This window comes from Oenanthe melanoleuca, chromosome 5, assembly GCF_029582105.1.
Source record: "Oenanthe melanoleuca isolate GR-GAL-2019-014 chromosome 5, OMel1.0, whole genome shotgun sequence".
Classification (NCBI taxonomy): domain Eukaryota; kingdom Metazoa; phylum Chordata; class Aves; order Passeriformes; family Muscicapidae; genus Oenanthe; species Oenanthe melanoleuca.
The window spans coordinates 7,780,637-7,801,062 of NC_079339.1; the positions used below are offsets into that span (position 1 = coordinate 7,780,637).

At 43.4% G+C, this 20,426-nt stretch overlaps 1 protein-coding gene across 1 annotated transcript; it reads left to right on the forward strand.

The window, feature by feature from the left end:
• The first annotated feature begins 4,035 nt into the window (after positions 1-4,035).
• On the forward strand, positions 4,036-20,414 carry NAT10 (N-acetyltransferase 10). Its single transcript, XM_056493836.1, has 28 exons — positions 4,036-4,438; positions 5,897-5,988; positions 6,362-6,533; positions 6,819-6,941; positions 7,279-7,340; positions 7,581-7,695; positions 9,010-9,117; positions 9,215-9,348; positions 9,706-9,799; positions 10,155-10,253; positions 10,771-10,907; positions 10,994-11,118; positions 11,391-11,541; positions 11,944-12,040; positions 13,430-13,546; positions 13,641-13,742; positions 13,839-13,913; positions 14,403-14,519; positions 14,682-14,815; positions 15,279-15,327; positions 15,756-15,849; positions 15,946-16,056; positions 16,326-16,498; positions 16,604-16,723; positions 17,325-17,423; positions 17,796-17,869; positions 18,969-19,052; positions 20,000-20,414. Exons 1-28 carry the CDS (start codon positions 4,241-4,243, stop codon positions 20,091-20,093), a joined length of 3,150 nt encoding a protein of 1,049 aa, XP_056349811.1. The 5' UTR covers positions 4,036-4,240; the 3' UTR covers positions 20,094-20,414.
• The last annotated feature ends 12 nt before the right edge of the window (positions 20,415-20,426 follow it).

The following is a 20,426-nucleotide window of genomic DNA, read 5'->3' on the forward strand; positions in this document are numbered from 1 at the left end:
GAACATTCCTAAACTGCAGTCTGGTGAGAAGTTGCTGTTCTGTGTCTTTTTTAGGAAGCTATTACTGAGATGACAGTCCCAACTGTTTTTTAACTGGAAAAAAAATAAAAAGACAAACCTTTTAATGTTGAACTGATGTAGGAAAACAGTGAATTCTTTTAATTATTTTATTTTTCTTCATGCATCAGCTTTTAAATGGTTGGTAGAACAAAAGCTGCTCAGCTTTCTCCATTGCACACCAAATGCTCCTTAAGGAACTAATTGTAGTTGTCAGTAAATGTGCACTATACTCAATTAGAGACCTCTGAATGGATTGAAATGCATGGAGTTTGGGTGGTTGGTTTGGGGGTTTTTTCCAACTTGAATTTATTAATAAAACACTGGGTCTCTTCACTGAGAGACGAGTTTGCAAACCTCCTGTATGACAATGGCCTTCAGAGCAGCTGCCCTGCTGTTTTCCTGATGGAGGGAGAGGTGGAACAAATCCTGAGATGTGAGCTGGGAATGTGCACAGACCCCTTTGATCTCCACCCCTGGTGCAATAAAGTGTCCTGAAACAGCAGCTGGAGTCACACCCTGTGGCACACAGCCCTCGCTACTTCTCTTCAGGGGAGCTCTCAATTTTTACTCCATAGCTTGGCTCTAGATCCAAGTTCCCTCCACACCCCAAGCACTCCTAGGTATGTTTCTTTTGGAAAAGGTCCTATTTAGAGCAAAGACTGTTAGCAGAAGTTTATGTTGAAGCAAAGCTGTGACAGTTTGGGGCTGGCTCTGGTGTAGAGCCTATTCTGGATGTAGGGATGAGCTGTTTATTCCATTGGTAGCTGGGGCATGATCCTGTGGCTGGAAGGAGAGTGTGGGACAGGGCTGTGTCTCAGCCTCTTCAAAACTGAACTTCTGCCTTCAGCCTCTTTCTTCCTCTTGGCTGTAATTCAAGGGTTCCTGAGCAAGTAATTTTAAAATTCCTCAAGTATTTCAGATGTTTGTATGTATTGTTACTGTGTCTGGGAAACTTGGATGCTTCCTAGAAATCCTCTTACTTGAAAACTTGCCCAGATATCATGAGCTGTTGTATTATACCTGAGGCCAGCCTGCTCCTGAATTCTACTCCTGTGTTTTTTGCTGTGTAGAGGCTGTTTTGTAAAAACAGTTCACCAGTGCAGCTTAGGGATTTTTCTGTAGAGAGGTTTCTAAACTTCACTTAATCCCTGTTTTCTTCCCCAGATCCTGTCTTTTGTATACAGCAGTCTCTGAATCATCAGGCAGAGTGAGGATTTTTGGCTTCTTGTTACTTAATGAGGCAGTGAATTCTTTTGGGACTGAACTCTTGGAAAACATCGTGTTCGGAAAACGTGTCTCCTCAAAATGTCCCGCCAACCTTAAGTTTTTAGGAAGATGGGTTGTGTTACAGGTCTTTGGAGAAAGGATCAAGCTTCCTTTTTTTCCCTACATGGCATTTGAGTAGAGAAAAGGTACTGAAGAGGCTGTTACTGCAGATAAATACTGCGAAGATGATAAATGATACTGACAAAGTTCTTAAAATGCATATGGTTAAGAACAAATAGGGCAAAATATTTGTGGTCCAGCAGAGCAAGATACAGAACCAGTTGATCGGAAGAATCTTGATACTGCCCGCCACCCTGTTCATGAGGCTGCAGTCACATCCTGGGAAATCCAGACCATCTTTCTTGCTGATGTGAAACTGTTCTTGGTTAAAGTTTGTTGCAAAGTACTGACATGGATGCTTCAAGGTACAAGCTGAATCTGAGCTTTGTCACTGAAGGAAACTGGTTTAGTTTCTAAAATCTGGGCACCTGTTTCTCCAATTTTCCATCTGCACTGAGCATGGATGGGAACAAAAGGTTTCCCATCACTTGAGCTGGCACCAGTGAACTTGAACGCTGGCAAGGTGCAGGTGTCTCTGTCCCTCACTGATGGACTAGAATATCTAAAGAGCAAGTAGGAAATGAGCCCAAACAACAAAACTCACAAAGCTCTTACAGGAACTTAGAGGAAAATTTCCTTGTTTAAATCTGGCCTTAAATATGATTATTGTCTGGAGCTTTGCTGGAAGCTTCAGCATTGCAATGTTGTGCAGCTCCCTTCTAATGGTGTTTTTCCTGAAATGACAGAATTTGTTGAAATGCAGATGAGCTCTCAGTTGGTCTCGGGCTGATCTTGGCTGTTGTAGAGTCAGTGACACAACTTCAGGGAAGGAGCTTTTGACTGACAAAATAAGGGATCTTTGGGAATGTTCCCTTATTTTTGTCAGCACAGCTCACAGTTGTGGAGAGGGGTAATTGCTTAAACTGTAACATTTTCCTGTTGGCCAGTTTTTCTGTTGGCCAATACATTTTTGCAGAGGGAAGGAGATGGGGAAGGTCCTTCAAATGAGTATTTTTGGTGTGAAGTGGCAGAGTGTGATAAGAACTTTCCTTTTCTAGGCTGTTCATCTAAGGGAAGAGGTGCTATTCTATTAACCACTTTCAGAAGCTTTTTGAATATAATGGTATTAAAATTTGTGGCTCTCTGGATCCAGCCTTAATGGAGGGAAGGAAATCTTTTTTCCAAAATCTGCTTCCTAAAAGCCACTTGGAGCAGCATGTAGGAGAACTGCATTAGGAAAACTAGAACCTAACTTGGCATTTGGTTATGAATTAATTTTTTTTTCTCTTGCTGCAGTTGTATTAAAAGCCAGATTCTTTTCTCGTCTTTTTAATACCCATAAAGGAGTCAGAAGGGTGTAACCAGCTCAGTTCCAACTCTGCTGGCCCATTTATACCCAGCAGTGGATCAAGAGGACACCTGGAATGTTGGTCTCAAGATAAATTTTAGGAAATATTCGTTAGACTTTTATTAAATGAAAATGTATTTCCTCTTTTGAAGCTCTTGGGTTTTAGAATTAATTTTAGTAATGCTTCTAGCACATAAGTGTTGAGAATTTTTAGTTTGTTGTCAGATTTAAATTTTCTGATGGCCTTAAACATACCTGTATATATGTCTGCAGTTCTTTAACTCAGCGTTGGAAACAAATTGGTCCATTGCTTATGTAAACACTTGAAAAATAAATTATTTAAATGTTTTATGTCCTTCCCTTTGAAGCAGATATTTCATACCTGAAGGGATTGTCTTGCTAAATTTCTGTTGCTTTGGTGGTTTTGTCTCAGTGACTGGGTTTAACTGGGTTCACCTAAAAAAAATTGTTCTTCAGCCTTTATGATTATTAATTCAGTATTTTTATCATATTTTTGTTATATTTTAAAACAACCCCAAATACATCCAGTGGTATTAAACACATTTTTCCTACACTGTCACCTGGTTTTAAATACTTCATTGTTTGAATGTTCAAGTTTAAGAAAAATTGGCAGTATTAAAAGCTAAGAATAAAGATATCTATGCAAATAGCTCGGTTCAACTTTGGTATTGAAAGGTTAGGAATAGCTTTACTGTCAGTTTGAGAATAAATATTCCATGTTTCTGAAACCTCACTGGAATTTCAGGTCAGGCTGATAAATCATTTTCTTATTGTTGCTCCATGGTTGTTCAGCTTGGGATTTTTTATGGAAAACTCTCAAACAGCTCTGGCGGATTTATTAAGAAGCAGAGCTGAAATGTTAGAAGCTCCCTACTCTTACTGAGGAATAGGACTTCTAATATTTCCTGGGGATTCATTTAGCATCTGTAATAATCCTAAAGGTTTGTTGTTTTCTGGATGTGTTCTGTTGTTCTATGCAGTCTTGTTTCCTTGGGGAAACTGGCTCCAAATGCCCTTTTTGGTATATATTTGTTTTTGTTGTCTCTCCCCCCAGGAGCAAAGGCCACCCTGACTCAGAGTTTGCTGGTATGGAAATGGAATTATCTTTATAAAATCAGAGGCCTGCTCTTTGTGCACACACGCCTGAAGGGCTCACAGGCAGGATTTTGTTAGAACAAAGCGTTATTTAAAAAAAAAAAAAAAAAAAAAAAAAAAAAAAAAAAAAAAAAAAAAAAAAGGGAAAGGAAAGGAAGCAAAAAGAGAAGAGAAAAAAAAAAGTAGTTAGGGGCTGCTCTGTGTCTCGCCGGGGATCGTGGGAACCGGCTGGGCACAGGAGTCCTTTCCCGTGTGCAAAGCTACTTTTAATTATTCTGCTTGAAAGTTCGATCTACAGGGAAATGTGTGTTTATAGAGAAATGTTTAGAAGGAGATCTATGTATATTATGTCGCGCAGGCGGCCGGCGCGGGCAGCCCCGGGGTCCTTCCATGCTGCGCGGCGCCAGCGCCGGGCCCCACGTGGCTCCCACGTGGTGCGGCGGGAGCGGGACCGGGGAAGGAGCTCCGGGAGCCGCAGCCATGCAGCGCCGCAAGGTGGACAACCGCATCCGCGTCCTCATCGAGAACGGCGTGGCGGAGCGGCAGCGGAGCCTGTTCGTGGTGGTGGGCGACCGCGGCAAGGACCAGGTAACGCCGTCCCGGAGCGTGCGGGGCTGTGGGTGCTGAGACCCACCCGGGCCTGCCGCAGTCCTTCAGTCCCTGCTCCTCTCTGCCTCCAGCAGGAATTAAACCCTCACAGCCCCAGGCAGAACCGTGTAGGCTGAGGGGGAGGGAACTCGCAGGGACAGAGGGGTTGGAAATGGTGTGTGAGACCTCCCTTAGATATTTCCTGTCTGGGAAGGTCATGAATATCAAATGAAACTCAGGACAGGCTGGGGTTCGTGTGTTTGGTTTTTAAACTGAGGCAAAGGATATTACATTTTCTGGCCAGTTGGAGGGTTTTCCCCCTCGGTTCTGCCGTGAGCTGTGATGGTTTCTCTCTCGTAGTGGGCTTTGAGTCGTCTCGCAAATGAACCTACTCGGTGAAGTTGTGTTCTGGAAATTAATTGATAAACTCATTTTTCTTCAGAGACTCTGGCCTTGTATTTTTCGAGTGGGGAGGGAAAGAACAGCACGGCAAACCCATGATGTTTTAGGATAAGTCAATTCTCAGAATCACAGAATTGTTCAGAGTGGAACAGCCCTCCCAGATCACTGAATCCAGCAAGCCAGCCACTCACCCATGTCCCCACGTGCCACATCTACGTGGCTTTTAAATCCCTACAGGGATGGGGACTTGACAGCCTGCTCAGAGAAGAAATTTTGCTTTATATCCAACCTAAACCTCCCCTGGCACAGCCTGAGCCCATTTCCTCTCCTCTTGTTCCTGAGAGCGGAGCCTGACCTAGCTGCCCCCTCCTGTCAGGGAGTTGTGCAGAGCCAGAAGGTCCCCCCTGAGCCCCCTTTTCTCCAGGCTGAGCCCCTTTCCCCAGCTCCATTCCCTTCCCTGGACATGTTCCAGTCCTTCAGTGTTTTTCTTGCAGTGAGGGGCCCAAAACGGAGCCCAGGATTTGAGGTGTGATCTCCTCAGTGCTGAGCAGAGGGGAACAATCACTGCACTAGTCCTGCTGCTGTTCTGTCCTAACTGCTGTATAACTGATAATTTTTGGGCAAATAAAATGAGTTAATTATATATTAAAAAAACCAACTTGGAAAAGAATCAGTTACTCAGATGGCGGTAGAGAAATGTTGGCATTATTTACTGATGGGTTCTGGCATCTCCCAGGTCTGGTTGTGTTCAGTGTTTTCACTGAAACACTGTGGAAAATTCATATGAATGGATTATCCATAAGAGACAAACACTTGGAACTGTGGATATCCTGGAATTATCAGTGTTAGTTCTGCCAGAGAAGGGAACTAAGGAAACAGGAGGTCAAATCCAGTGTCCTGCAGATCTGGAGAAGGGACAGACACAGCTTTGCTTCATGCCTAGGGATCCCTCTGTTCTCCACAGTGGAAATACAGCTGTAAAATTAAGTTTAGAAAAACACTTTGCTTTTTGATGTTCCCCTGAGAGCTGTTTGTGAGTGTTGTGTGCTCTGGCAGGTCGTTATCCTTCACCACATGTTGTCCAAGGCCACAGTGAAGGCCAGGCCCTCTGTGCTGTGGTGCTACAAGAAGGAGCTGGGCTTCAGCAGGTGAGAGAACCCCCAAGTGTCTTGCTGCTCTCTGGGGAGCCTGTGCTGCAGGCTGAGGGATTTGGGTGTGAGGGGAAGCCAAATTTGTTCCTGAAGGAGCTGGGAGAAGTCTGTTCTTCCAGGGCTGAAATTTGGCTTCTATAATAGAGTTGACACTGGCAGAAAGTACCTCTGGTTTTTTTTCTGTAGCTCTAACACTGACTTTGCTGCCCTGGACCAAACTCCCCCTCACCTCTTTAACCTCAAAACTTGAGTTCCTCAGCTGTTTAACCTCAGTTATGTTTAGGACTGAGCTCTGACTTTCAGACTCAGCCTGAACTCAGTTTTCTCAAACCGTTTCCCAAGAAATCTCCTGGACGACTTTTTTCCTCAGCCACCGGAAGAAGAGGATGAGGCAGCTCCAGAAGAAGATTAAGAGTGGGACTTTGAACATCAAGGATGATGATCCCTTCGAGCTGTTCATAGCAGCCACAAACATCCGCTACTGCTACTACAACGAAACCCACAAGATCCTCGGGAACACATTTGGGATGTGTGTCCTTCAGGTGAGGAATTACTTGGCTCCCAAAATGGCATTACAATAATCAGTTGAAATGTTGTAGGAATAGAATTTGTTGCTTCTGTCACTTCAGTTTTGGTGGTCTTGCTTATCCCTCACGAGCTGTGTGAGGGTGAGGTGGCCTCATTGGAAGGAGTTGTAACAGGACAGTGCAAATTCAAGTGTGAATTAAACTTTGAGGAATAAAGTTTTTGGGCTTTGTGTGCCTTTCAGTAGGAGCCAGCTGTACTGCTGGACTCTGGGCAACTCTGAAGTTCTTTTCACTCCCCAGGATTTTGAAGCCTTGACTCCAAACCTGTTGGCCAGAACTGTAGAAACAGTGGAAGGTGGTGGAATTGTGGTGATTCTACTGAGAACTATGAACTCCCTGAAGCAGCTCTATACAATGACCATGGTATGTGCATCACAGTGGGCCTGTTCTCTACGAGCAGCTACCTGGAGGTGATGCTGAGTGGGGATTTATTGATTTATTATGGGCTGTTATCTTCCTTCCATGATTTTTCCTGCTCCTTCATTCATATGTGATGGAATTTGTTACACTCAGGCATTTCCGAAATGTTGCAGGTGTAGGTGTTTCACAACAGAGTCAGTCATGCCTGGGATGTGGTGTGGCTGGAAATGGAGAGACAGGAATGGTAAAGAAGGGGACACAACCCTGTAAATGTCACTGTCACTTGTGTCCCTTCTCTAGACTGACATTTTCTTTCTGTTTTCTTTCCTCTTCCTTTCAGGACGTTCATTCTCGGTACAGGACAGAGGCTCACCAGGATGTGGTGGGGAGGTTCAATGAGAGGTAAGTGACTCAGAGTGCAGAGGGTCTGGGCTCTCTGCCCAATAAAAGCACCAGGAACAATGTTGGGTATTCCTGATAGGAAAACATCCCACAGGTTTGCATCAGAGCAGGCCTTTTTTAGCAGCTGAACTTGCAACTCTACTGTGAGTAGCTGTAAATGCTCTGTGTTTAGAAGAGAGTTCAGATGAACCACCAGGGAGTGTTGCTGGTGTTTTTACTGAGTTTTCTCTGCCTGCTCAGGTTCATTCTGTCCCTGGCCTCATGCAAGACATGCCTAGTGATCGATGACCAGCTGAACATCCTGCCCATCTCCAGCCACTCTGCCAACATCACTCCTGTCCCCCCACAGTCCCAGGTCAGTGAGGGATCCCAGCCCTTTTCCCTGGCAGAAATCCCTCTGAGTTGGCCATGGGGTGTTAAAGATTTAAAAAGAGGGAATTTTTAAATTTCACCCTAATTTACATCAAAGGATGGCATTGCAGAAAGGAAGCAGAATGTTCTGCTGGAATTATGTGGGTGAAGCTTGGAGAGCTGTTTTTTCTATACTCTGTTTTTTTTTTTCAATTTTCTGTCCCATCTCTTTTTGTGCTTGCCCATATTTATGAATTTTCCTGTACTGCTGCTCAGCCCAGTGAGGTGGAGCTTGATTGTGGTTGCATGGAGGGATTTCAAGTTGATGGACATATGGGGCAAGACCAATAAAAATACCTTTTTTGCAGTTGGAGGGTAGGAGAGCACTTTGGAAATAAGTATATTGCAGGCTCAGGACACAGCTAGAATCTGTGTCAGCTGTTTCAATTTCTGTGTTACACGTGTCTCATTCCAGGAAAAATTTCCTGAGGATAATCCAGACACATATTTGCACTGTTAGAAATGTATCCTTTTATCACTTCCAGTTGTAGACTGCAGTAAAGTGGGACCAGTTTTAAACAAGTCTTGAAGCATTTGAACTGTGCTGTGTGGCCTAAGAAATGACCAACACAGGTTCTGTTTTAATAGGGCACTGATTTAAAAAAAATTAAATTTAAAAAAATTTTTAAAAATTTAATTTAAAAAAAAATAAAATAAAACAACCTTAGAACAGCACTGACAGCAGCACAAATGCTTATCTGTTGGCTGGAGAGGTTGGTGCCTTTGGAATTTTAAGTGATAACCAGAAAATCAGCCTTCATTCCCATCTAAAATTAATTGTGTTTGTGTCCAAGTTCATTGTCTGGCTCTGGAAGTCTTGGTATTATTTTGGTATTGTTGCTGCAGTAGTTCTTCCCTTTGCGTGGACACTTTATGTGGCAGGTGTAACAAGGGTCTTGAATGTCCAAAGACTGAAAAATTAATTAAATTATTCAGAACACTTTCTATAATCTGTTTTTCCAAGCAATGCCATTTTGTAATTACTATATACTGCAAAATCATTCAATTTTTTTCCCTTCCAAACCTGAGGAAGTCAGGATCGGGCAACTTCTTTGTGACCATTCTCCTGAAGATGCCTGGAAATTTAAGGGTTAAATACACGTCTGTCCACGTAAATTCTCATGCTTTTGGGGAACACATTCTTGTGGTAACTTTTCCTTCCAGATCCCTTTCTCTGCTTGACCAAAGGTGTCAGAAGACACTGCAAAGGTAAAATTGTGCTGAAATGTCCTTGGCTCATCCTGTTGTGTGCCCATAGGAGGAGAGCCTGCGGCCCCAGGACTTGGAGCTGAGGGAGCTGAAGGAAAGCCTGCAGGACACACAGCCTGTGGGAGTGCTGGTGGATGGCTGCAAAACCCTGGATCAGGTTGGAGTGCTGGCCAAAGCTGAGCTTCTCTGGGCGTGGTAGGTCATGGTGTGAGAGAAACTCAAACGCAGTTTTCTGTGGGTTTTCTAATCCTCAGGCAAAAGCAGTTCTAAAATTCATTGAAGCCATTTCTGAAAAGACCCTGAGGAGCACTGTGGCATTAACAGCAGCCAGGGGACGAGGGAAATCTGCTGCTTTGGGGCTGGCCATTGCTGGAGCAGTAGCTTTTGGGTGAGTGATCTCTCCTCCAATCCCCCAGGCCTTACCTGCCATCCCTAAGTTAAAAAAAAAACAACAAAACAAAACAAAAACAAGATGACAGGATCTGAATATAATTGTAATTTCCAATTTTAAATACTTCATTTTCAGTCTTCTATATTTTGATTTCTGCATACACTGTTGGTCAAATTTTTCTTAAAACTCAAAATAATCACCCATAAATCTAGATAAGTGTCTATAGAAATCTGCTGTGTTTTGGTTATCAGATCAAGTCAACCTCTCCTATTAAAAACCCATCCTATTTAGTACTTACATGGTAAAATCTGGTAGAAAAATCTTTCAGCTCTTGTTTTGTTTTTGTCTCTGCAGTTACTCCAATATCTTTGTCACATCTCCCAGCCCTGACAACCTTCACACCCTCTTTGAGTTCATATTTAAAGGCTTTGATGCACTGCAGTATCAGGTGAGAGAAGCTGTAAAATAGTACTTTCAAAGCATTCCTGCCCAGCAGATTTTACATCTCATCTGTGCCTTTGACTACATGTATTTGCTGTCAGCCTTCTTTACCATGTTCTGCAAAAACAGGAATCATAGTAGAGTTATTTTTCTTTCTTTGTTTTTAAGCAGGGTAAATCAGTTTCTTTGTGAAGCAGGTTTTAACATCAGTAAATAATTTCCCAGTTCTCAGGCCTTTGAAGCTTTTATAAGAATTTTTTATTAGAGTGTAAAATAAAGATGTCTGAGCTTATTTTGATGATGATAATTTTTTTTTTTCTTTGATCTTGGCTTTTTATATTCTTTACAATATTATTTTCCAGGAGCACCTGGACTATGAGATTGTTCAGTCCTTAAATCCAGAGTTCAACAAGGCAGTGGTCAGAGTGAATGTGTTCAAGGAGCACAGGCAGACCATCCAGGTAATTTGCATTCTTGCCTTCCGAGTTTTTGTTCTTAGCTGTTGTTTTTGCCAGCGTTGAAGTTGTTTTGATTTTAACCATGTTCATTCTGTGTGATGTGTAACTATACTGGTGGGTTTTGCTGTAAGGCAGATCTCTAGGGAGTGATTTCCTCAAAATACCTCCTCTCTTTCAGGGAATAACTTGTAGATTACAAAGCTCCCAAAATAAAAGTGAAGGAAGGTGAAAGAAGCAGTGCAGGAAGAGCTTTCAGTGATTAGATTTCCTTTATTTTCCTCACCTCTGCAGACAAGTTCTCATGGAATTGTGCTAAACAAGACACGTGAGCCAGTTCTTGTTAGGGCAACATAAACCTTCTCCTGACTTTCTGTTTTTCCACATCTCAGTCTCTGGCTCGGTGTTTGAGGAGAACAGGGACAGCAAAGAGCTTTCCAGGGCTCCAGCTTTTGTGAACTCTGATGTTTCCTTGATTGCAGGCAGGCTGCTGCTGGCAGTGACAGTGTCCTCTTGTTTGCAGTACATCCACCCTGCTGATTCTGTGAAGCTGGGCCAGGCTGAGCTCGTGGTGATTGACGAAGCTGCTGCCATTCCTCTGCCCCTGGTGAAGAACCTGCTGGGCCCTTACCTGGTCTTCATGGCTTCCACCATCAATGGGTAGGGCTGGAGCAACCACTCCTTGCTGGGGCTTCCTTAGAGCTCTGGATGGTTCCTTGCTTCAGGCTCTCTGTCCTTTTTTCCAGGTACGAGGGCACGGGTCGGTCACTGTCCCTGAAGCTCATCCAGCAGCTCCGCCAGCAGAGTGCCCAGAGCCAGGTGACCCTGACAGCAGAGAACAAATCCACAGCCACTGCCAAGCTCACCTCAGGTACAGCACCTCTGGGCTGTGTGTCCCTGTGGCTGGGGCTCTGTCAGCTAGATCCCATAGCTGTCCCACGCATCCATGTGCTTTGCAGCTGTGGGGAAATGACAGAACTCTGCTGGTTTTTCCTCACAAGTTTCAGATGGAAGTCTTTTAAGAGGTGAAAAATCAGCAATTGACAGTTTTCTCATCTGGGAGCCCTTGAGAGCCCAGGGATTCTGTGGGGTGCTTGTCTGGCTGCAGCTTCCAGCACTGAATGTCCTTGTCACCCCTTGCAGCTCGCACGTTGCACGAGGTGTCCCTGCATGAGTCCATCAGGTACGCCCCTGGGGACCCCGTGGAGAAGTGGCTGAATGATCTCCTGTGCTTGGACTGCCTCAACATCACCAGGATCATCTCTGGCTGCCCTCTGCCAGACACCTGTGACCTGTATCCTTGCTGAATGTGTCTCAGCCTGGTTGATGGTTGTTTCTGTATCCGATGGGAGAAGCTCAGCACATGATCTTTTCCCTAAGACCTCACTCCTGGAGTTAAACTCTCATGGCATTGGTGGTGTGTGTTGCCAGGACATCACCAAAACCCAGTTTTGCTGCAGAGACAACCTCAGGGAAGGGTTGCATGTAGGGAAGCCCTTGTTGGAGCTATAAAAGGTTTATCTTTACGGATGAAGGGTGTGAAAGCTGCAAACACTGGCCAGCATAATTTATTCTTGTAGAATAAGCTGCGGGGGCTAAGAGGACAAGCCAGTTTGTGGCCAGATACTGAAAATAAACCAACAGGAAGCTTTTACCTGGTTTCAAAGGAGGTTTTTTCCTTAATCCCAGTGTTTAGATACTATGTAAATAGAGACACACTGTTTTGTTACCACAGAGCATCAGAAGTTTTCCTGCAGAGGCTGATGGCTCTCTACGTGGCTTCACACTACAAGGTAGGGCTCGGATTTCTTCCACCCAATTTCATTCCCAGTTTCAGTGTGGAATTTTCTGGGGACAGCAGTGCTTGTTATGACAGCCTGATTGAGATTTCTGAACAGCTTCTCTTCTTGTTGGGTACAGAGCTGTATTCTCCTTTTTCTGAGATCTCTGCCTCAATCCTGGCTGTACATACTAGATTTCCAGATAGTCTGGAATATTTTTGCCTTGAGAAAATGGGGAGACTAAAATTCTAAATGAGCCTCCAAACTTGTCAGGATTTTATCAGTGCTGACCCTCATTTGCAGTTTTCTTAGCCATGTTCTGTTGGCCTCAAGTTCATCAAGAGCAGCACTGTTATGAGACTGAAAAACAGAATAATTCATCTCAAGGTTTCAAGATCGGGGATGATCTGTAAATGTGAGTGGGGAAGTCCAGAAATGCTGAACTACTGAGTTCTAAAAATCTGAGGCTTTAAGAAATATTAGGATTTAGTACTTAGGATATAAGGAGCTGAATGAAAATAGGAAGTTCAGGTTCATACATATTAGAGCACAAGGTTTCCCCTGGGGAAAACAAATGCTGTCTGGGGGCGTGACAACCATGAGCTGGCCTGGGAGCTCCTCCATCTCTCAGCATTGAACGAGTTCCAAATTTCTTAATCACTCTAAATTTGGAAAATAGAGGGATAGCTTAAAAGTCCAGCTGATTTCTAAACACTCCTTGTTAGCGTGGAAACACATAATCACGGGATGATTATATGCAGGTGCTTTTATTGAAGAGCTCTGGGAATCAGGGGTACAAACCCAAATCTGACTCCAACATGGATTCGAGATGAACACGTTTTTATACCCTTTCTGTTACATAACTATATATTAATTATTAAACCCATATTGTTCTGTTGTATACATTGATCTTATCCAAGCATGTATTCTTGCAGTTTTCATCAGGACCCCCCAAACATCCTTTCTCATGATTCTTGTTATGATTACATTGTTTCTCATGATTCTTATTATGATTAAACAATAATTATATTCAATTACCAAACAATAATTATATTTAACAAACATATTATTTATCATATGATGATTATTCAGATGCAGACAAAGCTCAACACTCATTCTCAGGGCCTAGTTCCCTTTCCCAAGCCTACCAGACCCAACCTTTCTTTCTACCCCTTGAATCTATTGTATACAATTCCCATGTTTTAGAAACATTTTAACCCTACGCTATCATCCTCACAGAATAACCATTTGGGTAACACTCTCAGACACATTTGTGGCATTCTTGGGATTGTCCTGTGCAGGGCCAGGAGCTGAGCTCATTCCTGATGGGTCCCTTCCAATTCAGCGTATTCTGTGAGTCTCTTGACAGTTTTTCATCTCTCTGATGTCTTCACTCTCTAGAACTCCCCCAATGACCTTCAGATGCTCTCTGATGCTCCTGCCCATCATCTCTTTTGCCTTTTGCCACCTGTTCCACCCACTCAGAATTCGTTACCAGAAGTCCTGGCTGTTGTTCAGGTGAGAGAACGACTTGAGTGTCAGTTTTGATCCTGGCAGAATTGAGTAGGAGAAGGCGTTTTGTGTGTTCATGGTTTTGTGTCTTTCCTGGCAGGTGTGCATGGAGGGAGAGATCTCCCGCCAGTCCATCATGAACAGCCTCTCCAGGGGAAAGAAGGCCTCTGGTGATCTTATTCCCTGGACCATTTCAGAGCAGGTGGGTGATTTGGCTGTGCACTGCACCCAGGGTGTATTTTGTGTTTCTGGAGGGCCCAGCTGTGTCCTTTAAATTGACTTTTTGTCCCTTGTGCAGTTCCAGGATCCGGATTTTGGGGGCCTTTCTGGCGGGCGCGTTGTTCGCATCGCAGTTCACCCGGATTACCAGGGGGTAAAGTACCTGGGATGGATCCAGCTGTGGTGGTGACATGGAAATGTCTCTCCAGGCAGAGCTCAGAAACAGGGAAAACACTGCAGTTCCTCCAGTCTTTAGCATTTTAAGCTCAGGGCACCAAACCAGTGCTCCATCATTCCTAGGCAGCATGGGAGCATCCCAAGCCGCCATACACAATCCAGATCCAGGGATATTTGCTGTGATGTCACCAAGTGTTTGGCATTTCCTGAGTGCCAGATTTAAGCCCCAAGAAGTATTACACAGCCCTGAACTACTAGGGCTGATGCTGATTTCAGACACCCTGGTTCTGTACTGTCCTTCTCCCTGGGGCTGCCACGCGGCCAAAAAAAAGTATTTTTGCAGTGACTGAGTGATGTCTGCACTGCTGATTGGTAATGGGATTTTAAGGGGAGAACATTGTTGCCCTGTATTAAAAATCAGAGACCTCATTTTGCTTGCTTACGGTTTGTTGTTGCTTCTTCACAGATGGGCTATGGCAGCAGAGCTCTGACTTTGCTGCAGATGTACTATGAAGGCAAATTCCCATGTTTGGAAGAAGAAACAGTTCAAAAGCCAAAAGAAATCACAACTGTGAGCAGTGAGGTATGGTAATTTTTTAATTTTCTGCTAAGCTGTGTAATTTCCCCTGTAAGTCTCCACTCTGTAAGGAGGAAATACTCAGATTTGATTTTTGTACAGAAGAAAGCTTTAATTTGCACCTTTCTGTGGGGATTGCTGCTAACCCAGTCCTGCTTTCTTTTCCAGACTGTTGGTTTGTTAGAAGAGGTTGTGACACCTCGGAAAGATTTGCCTCCTTTGCTGCTCAAACTGAGTGAGAGACAAGCTGAGCACCTGGACTACCTAGGGGTGTCTTATGGCCTGACACCCAGATTGCTCAAGTAGGACATGATTCTATTTCCCAGTTACATCTTGACCTTCTTAAACAAATAATGAGCTTTACTTGCCCAATTTTTCCAGGGTGTAGAAGTAAGAATAGCCTGTGATAGGTAGGGAGTAGTTAAATTCTAATCCCTGTGACCTGCAGAAACTTGAAGTGCTGCTGACTTCAAAGCTGGTGGTTGTTTTCCTGACCAATGAAAATGCCTTTCACAGCACCTTGTTTGTGCATTTTTGACATCAGGGTCGTAATTTTTAACTCTCCTGAACTGGACCCTCAGTCAGGTGGATGCTGTTCCTTCTTTCTGTCAGTGGTCATTTGCACTGATTGTTGGAGTATCTTAGAGACTTGTACTTTCTCCTCACCAGCTGTCCTTGTACAGCAGATAAATTGCATTTAACCACAATTTATTACTCTGTGGTCAACAGCTCCATAATTCTCTCTGTGTTCCCTCTTTTTCCCAGGTTTTGGAAGCGTGCTGGATTTGTGCCAGTTTATCTGAGACAGACCCCTGTAAGTACCACACTGTTCCTGAGAGAAAATCCTGCCCTGCTGGAATTCCTGGGCATGTATTCCAGTAGATTCTGTGAGAGGGGTTTGGGGCAGGAAGGTTGGATGAGGCTACTTTTAAGGCTTGGTTTATGTTACTTTTTGTTCTTTGGGCCTGTAGCTAAGGAGTAGAGTTTTAGGGTTGTGAATGTGGGCCTCCAAGTAGTTTGCACATAAAAATCTAGAGCTACTGAGGGCTCTTAACATGGCTATTGGTAAAATAGCTGAGATTTACCAAATTGCCAAATTCATAAGTTTTCCATTAGGTGGAGGTGGTCAGTAGTAGTTGATGCATTTGTTGTTGTTGTCACAGCTGAGCACAGAGTGAAAAAGATTCATGGGGGAGATGGGAAATCCACCATGAAATCACAGAACTGTATCTTATTTGTCAGAATGACCTGACGGGGGAGCATTCCTGCATCATGCTGAAGATGCTCAATGAAGAGGACTCTGAGCAGGAACCTTGGCTCACTGCCTTCTGGAAAGGTAACTCTGATCCTGCTGAGTCTGTAAGAACCCTCTGGGCTGTTTATTATTCTAGAGGTCCAGTGGGGTAATTTGTCTTGTCTTCTTGCCCTGTAGATTTTAGGAGGCGCTTCCTTTCCCTGCTTTCCTACCAGTTCAGCACCTTCTCTCCCTCCTTGGCACTGAACATTCTACAGAACAAAAACATCAAACAGCAGCCCCAAGCTGGTGAGTGCCCTCACTGGGATAGCTATAAGTGCATGACAGAGCATGGGCAGAGGAGAACTTGGTACCTGTGTTTTGTGGGGTTTCAGTGTTTGTGTTGGCCAGAGGGTTTTTCTGCTGCAAGGGAACAAACCTATTTTACAGCAAAAACAATGTGAACTGTTAAAGGCAAAGGAAAAGCATTAGATACCTGAATAAATGCTTACCAGTGAGATCCTGGGTAGCTCTGGAGAACATTCCAGACCTTGCTGTCTTTTTCCTGTCCCCACCAGCCATCAGCCGTGCCGAGCTGGAGTCAGTGTTCATCCCGTACGACCTGAAGAGGCTGGAGATGTACTCCCGCAACATGGTGGACTATCACCTCATCATGGACATGGTTCCCACCATTGCCAGGATGTTCTTCCTCAGCCAGATGGGAGACATCTCCCTCTCTGCTGCACAGTCAGTATGTATGGACGGGGAGGAGCCAGGATTTGGGGAAAACCCCGGGAGTGCAGTAGGGAATGTGTCTGTGTTTGCTCTGTGACTGAAATACCTGTCTTTTCCTCAGGCCCTTTTCCTGGGTATTGGCCTGCAGCATAAATCTCTGGACCAGCTGGAAAAGGAGCTGGAACTGCCCAGCAGTCAATTGATGGGACTCTTCAACAGAATCATCCGCAAAGTAGTGCAGGTAGGAGCAGCAGGACAAGGTTTGGTCACATGAAACCATCATTCCAATATTAACAGAAAATACAGCTTAAGAGAGAGCTGGAGCAGAGCTGGGCATCTTTAACACATCCCCAGATACTGACCATAAACTTCTTGGCAAGGTGGGGAAAATCCCAGCTGAAAAATGTGTGGCAATGATTTAATGCCCATGGCAGGGGGTTTGAAACTGGATGATCTTTAAGGTCCCTTCCAACCCAAACCACTTCTTGACTCTGTGTAGTGATTTTCCAGATAAGAGTGCTTATCTTCTGGTTTTCCATATTGAAGTGCCCTGACCAGAATGCTGAGCAGGCAATTCTTGTTGCCTGAGCCATTGTTCAGAGCATTGGTGGCATCTCAGCTTTCCTTAGAAAAAAATAAAATTATTTTCCAGTGTTATCTAGAAGTAGACTTGAAACCCAATGATATAATTGGAAAATTTTGGATCTGGTTCCTGGTTTTCTTTCTCTCTAAGGTTCAGGAGAGCAAAGCTTCTGAAGTCTGGCATTATGAGTTCATTGTAGAGGTGATAAATGGTATTTTAAAAACTAAGTCTTACATGTGCTGGGTTATTTCATTTTTAGCTGTTCAACGCAGTCCAGGAAAAAGCTGTGGAGGAGCAGATGGCAGCAACAAAGGATGTTGTGATGGAGCCAACACTGAAATCTTTAAATGACGATTTGGTAATTACAAACTTTATTCCTGATTCATAGGTAAACACTTCAGGGAGTTCCCTTGAGGGCAGAAACTTTAAAATTTCTTGGATGGAAAGGGTTCCACACCACATCTGGCACTGTAAGAGAGTTAAAACCTGACAGGTTTGCATTATGTGCACCTGGAGTTGTGCTTTAAGCTGCAATATATGGTTTTCACAGAAAATTACAAATTTGTGTGTACAAATGATGTAAAAATACAATTAGATAAAAGAGAGAAGCTATTCAGGACCAGCTGGTACTTGTTTCAGGGGATTTATGTGTGGGAAAAGGCATTTTCCTCCTATTACAAAGTCATTGTTGCCCTCAGGACCTAATGCATCTTGTGCTGTCCTATTGCAGGAGGAGGCTGCAAAGGAATTCCAAGAAAAGCATAAGCAAGAAGTGATGAAGCTGAAGGAAATGGACCTTACACAGTAAGAATTCATCTGCCTAGGTCTCAAATCCAGATTTTCCTGGGTGGAATGCTGGGTCTTGCTGGGATTTGTGCACAAGGCTGTAGGTGCAGTAAAAAAAACCAAAACAAATAAAACCGAACTAGTGTGTATTGTCAGCAGTGGGTAAAACTAAAAAAACCAAATCAACATAAAAAGAGCAACCAACCAGACCTTTTACTTAAATGTCAGATTTCTGTCTTTCTGGACCAACATGAGTTACAGATGCCACTGATTCTCTCTCTTCTCTCTCCCCTTCCACTTTTTGTCTTATAAACGCTGTTCACTGTGCTGATGTCTCAGGAAAGTTTCTGGCTTCGCTCTAAATTGATCTCTGTTAAATCTGGCAAAAGGAATAAAAGCTTCTTTGAATCTGATTGTCATATTTGAAGAAAGGACAAGAATGGATGTGATTTGATGTGACTTGCAAGTCAGTCACATAAGGAAAATAATACAAGCAGAATGTTTTAAAATTAATTCCATTTTGTAGCATTGATGGTCCTACATATGCTTTTGTCATTTTGGACCGTGTTTCCTTTTCTTTTTCTTCCCTCAGCCAGAAATAGATTATTTTTCTCCTCCATTAGGAGAAAAAGAGAAAAATCTATTTTGAGTACTTTTCAGTGCAGGTTATAGAAAATGTATGAGGCTTTGTTTAACATTGTTCAGTTTTGTGGACAAAGCCTTTCAAATTACAGATTTGTAATTACGAATGTCCAAGAACTTGAGATGGAGAGCAGTCACTCCATTTTACTACAAAATTGCTTTGTCTCTTTAAATCTGGGTGTAATTTCCAGGCTGCTTGAACACCCAGAGAAGGACATGAGCTTATTTGAGTAGCAATTATTTTCTTTTTTCTCTTTTCAAAAGCAAGCTGCAGCTTTTCACTTTTTCCCAGACTGATTTATCCCATGCCAGCTTTGCCAGCCTGACTTTGTGTGTGTTTCTCAAATCTGATTTGGTTGGGTGGCTTTGTTTGAAAAGTAGCATGTGCCTGACAGTGGAAACACCTTATTTTTATGTTTTTTTTCCTTTGTGCTTAACAGTTTGACTTGACTTTCCCTCCTCCTTTCTCACTTAGGTACATTATCCGGGGCGATGATGAGGAGTGGAACGAGGTGCTGAGCAAAGCAGGACAGAACACTTCCATTGTCAGCTTGAAAAGGTACAGGAAATGGAAATATTCCAGAGATCTCTCTGGGCTTTCCTGCTGGCTTTGTTAAAATGTTTTCCAAAAGAGTGAAGCCTAAGGGTTCAATGCAGGTTAAGTGAACTCAGTGTCCTGGATAGAGCCTCAGTTTTCCCTGGGGGAATTGGGGTGTGAGCAGCTGGGAGCTCTACTACCCAATGTTTCTGTGTAGCTCTGAGGATAGTCTTCTCTTCTTGTTTAATTCTGACTGTTGCTGATGATCTGATCCTGATCTCACACAGAAGATGGGTCCTCCCTTGGGTCACTCATTCCACCTGACTGCCCCATTTGCTTTGGGATCTAATACTGGGTGGGAGCCCCTGCAGGTGCCATTGGAGAAAATGGAAATTCAGGGAAGAAGAATTCTTTCAAATGTGAGCCTGGAAAATGTCTGTGTTTCTGCAATTCCCTAATTTTCATCCATCTTCTTTCTTCTGTCTTGCCCAGCATGTAATCTTCCCATATTTTTCCTTGGGGATCTCTATTCTACCCTTTCATGTTTTTTTCCATGAATACTGGAAGCTGTAAGTTTCCAAAAGCCTTCCAGGAAGGAGAGAGTCTTAGCAGTTGCTTATAAAGATCAGAGCTTGGAATTCTGTTGTGTTTGCTTGAGTCAGAATCCAGTGCAGGGACAAAATTGAATGTTTGAAACTATCAGCGGTAGTTTCTCTGCTAGGTACTCTAAATTCCACATGCCCCATTTAGGACAGATAAAGTTTTGAAAAGCAAAGACAAGAGCTAAAAATCAAGATCTTCTGGGTTAGAGATCTCAGGACACTATAAAATCTAAGTCAGGCTCTTGTTTGTGCTTTTTCAAGCACCAAGTTCAAATTTTCTCTCTCACTCCTATTTTCCAACAAAAATGTCCCTGCTGGATGGCAATCCAGTGTACATTTAACAGATGTTTTGTTCCCGTTTTCCAGTGAGAAGAAAAGGAAACTAGAAACAGCACGAGGACCCAAGCAACAGAAGAAATTTAAAAAGACTAAAGATCTAAAGCAGAAGAGGAAGAAATGACTTAAAAGCCAATCAATGAACTTGAATGAACAAGTGCTGGGTCTGTACTTAAGAAGTCCTGTTCTCCTCTAAAGCAAGAGACTTATTTTGGATGGAAGAAAAGTCCTCAGAGGCATTTTTCAAGTGTTTGTATTGTGGGAAGAGCAGTGTTCAAGTGTTTGTGTGAAGATTTTTATATGAAGTGTGAGTGAGGAACTGGAGTGCACTGGGATGTTGTGAAGGTGCTTGAGCAGCTACAGTGTTCCCATTCCAAGATCAGTCTGTAAACTTCCTGCATCCTAATGGTTCTATGGTTTATTAAACAAGAGTTTGGATACCAAAGGACAGAAATGT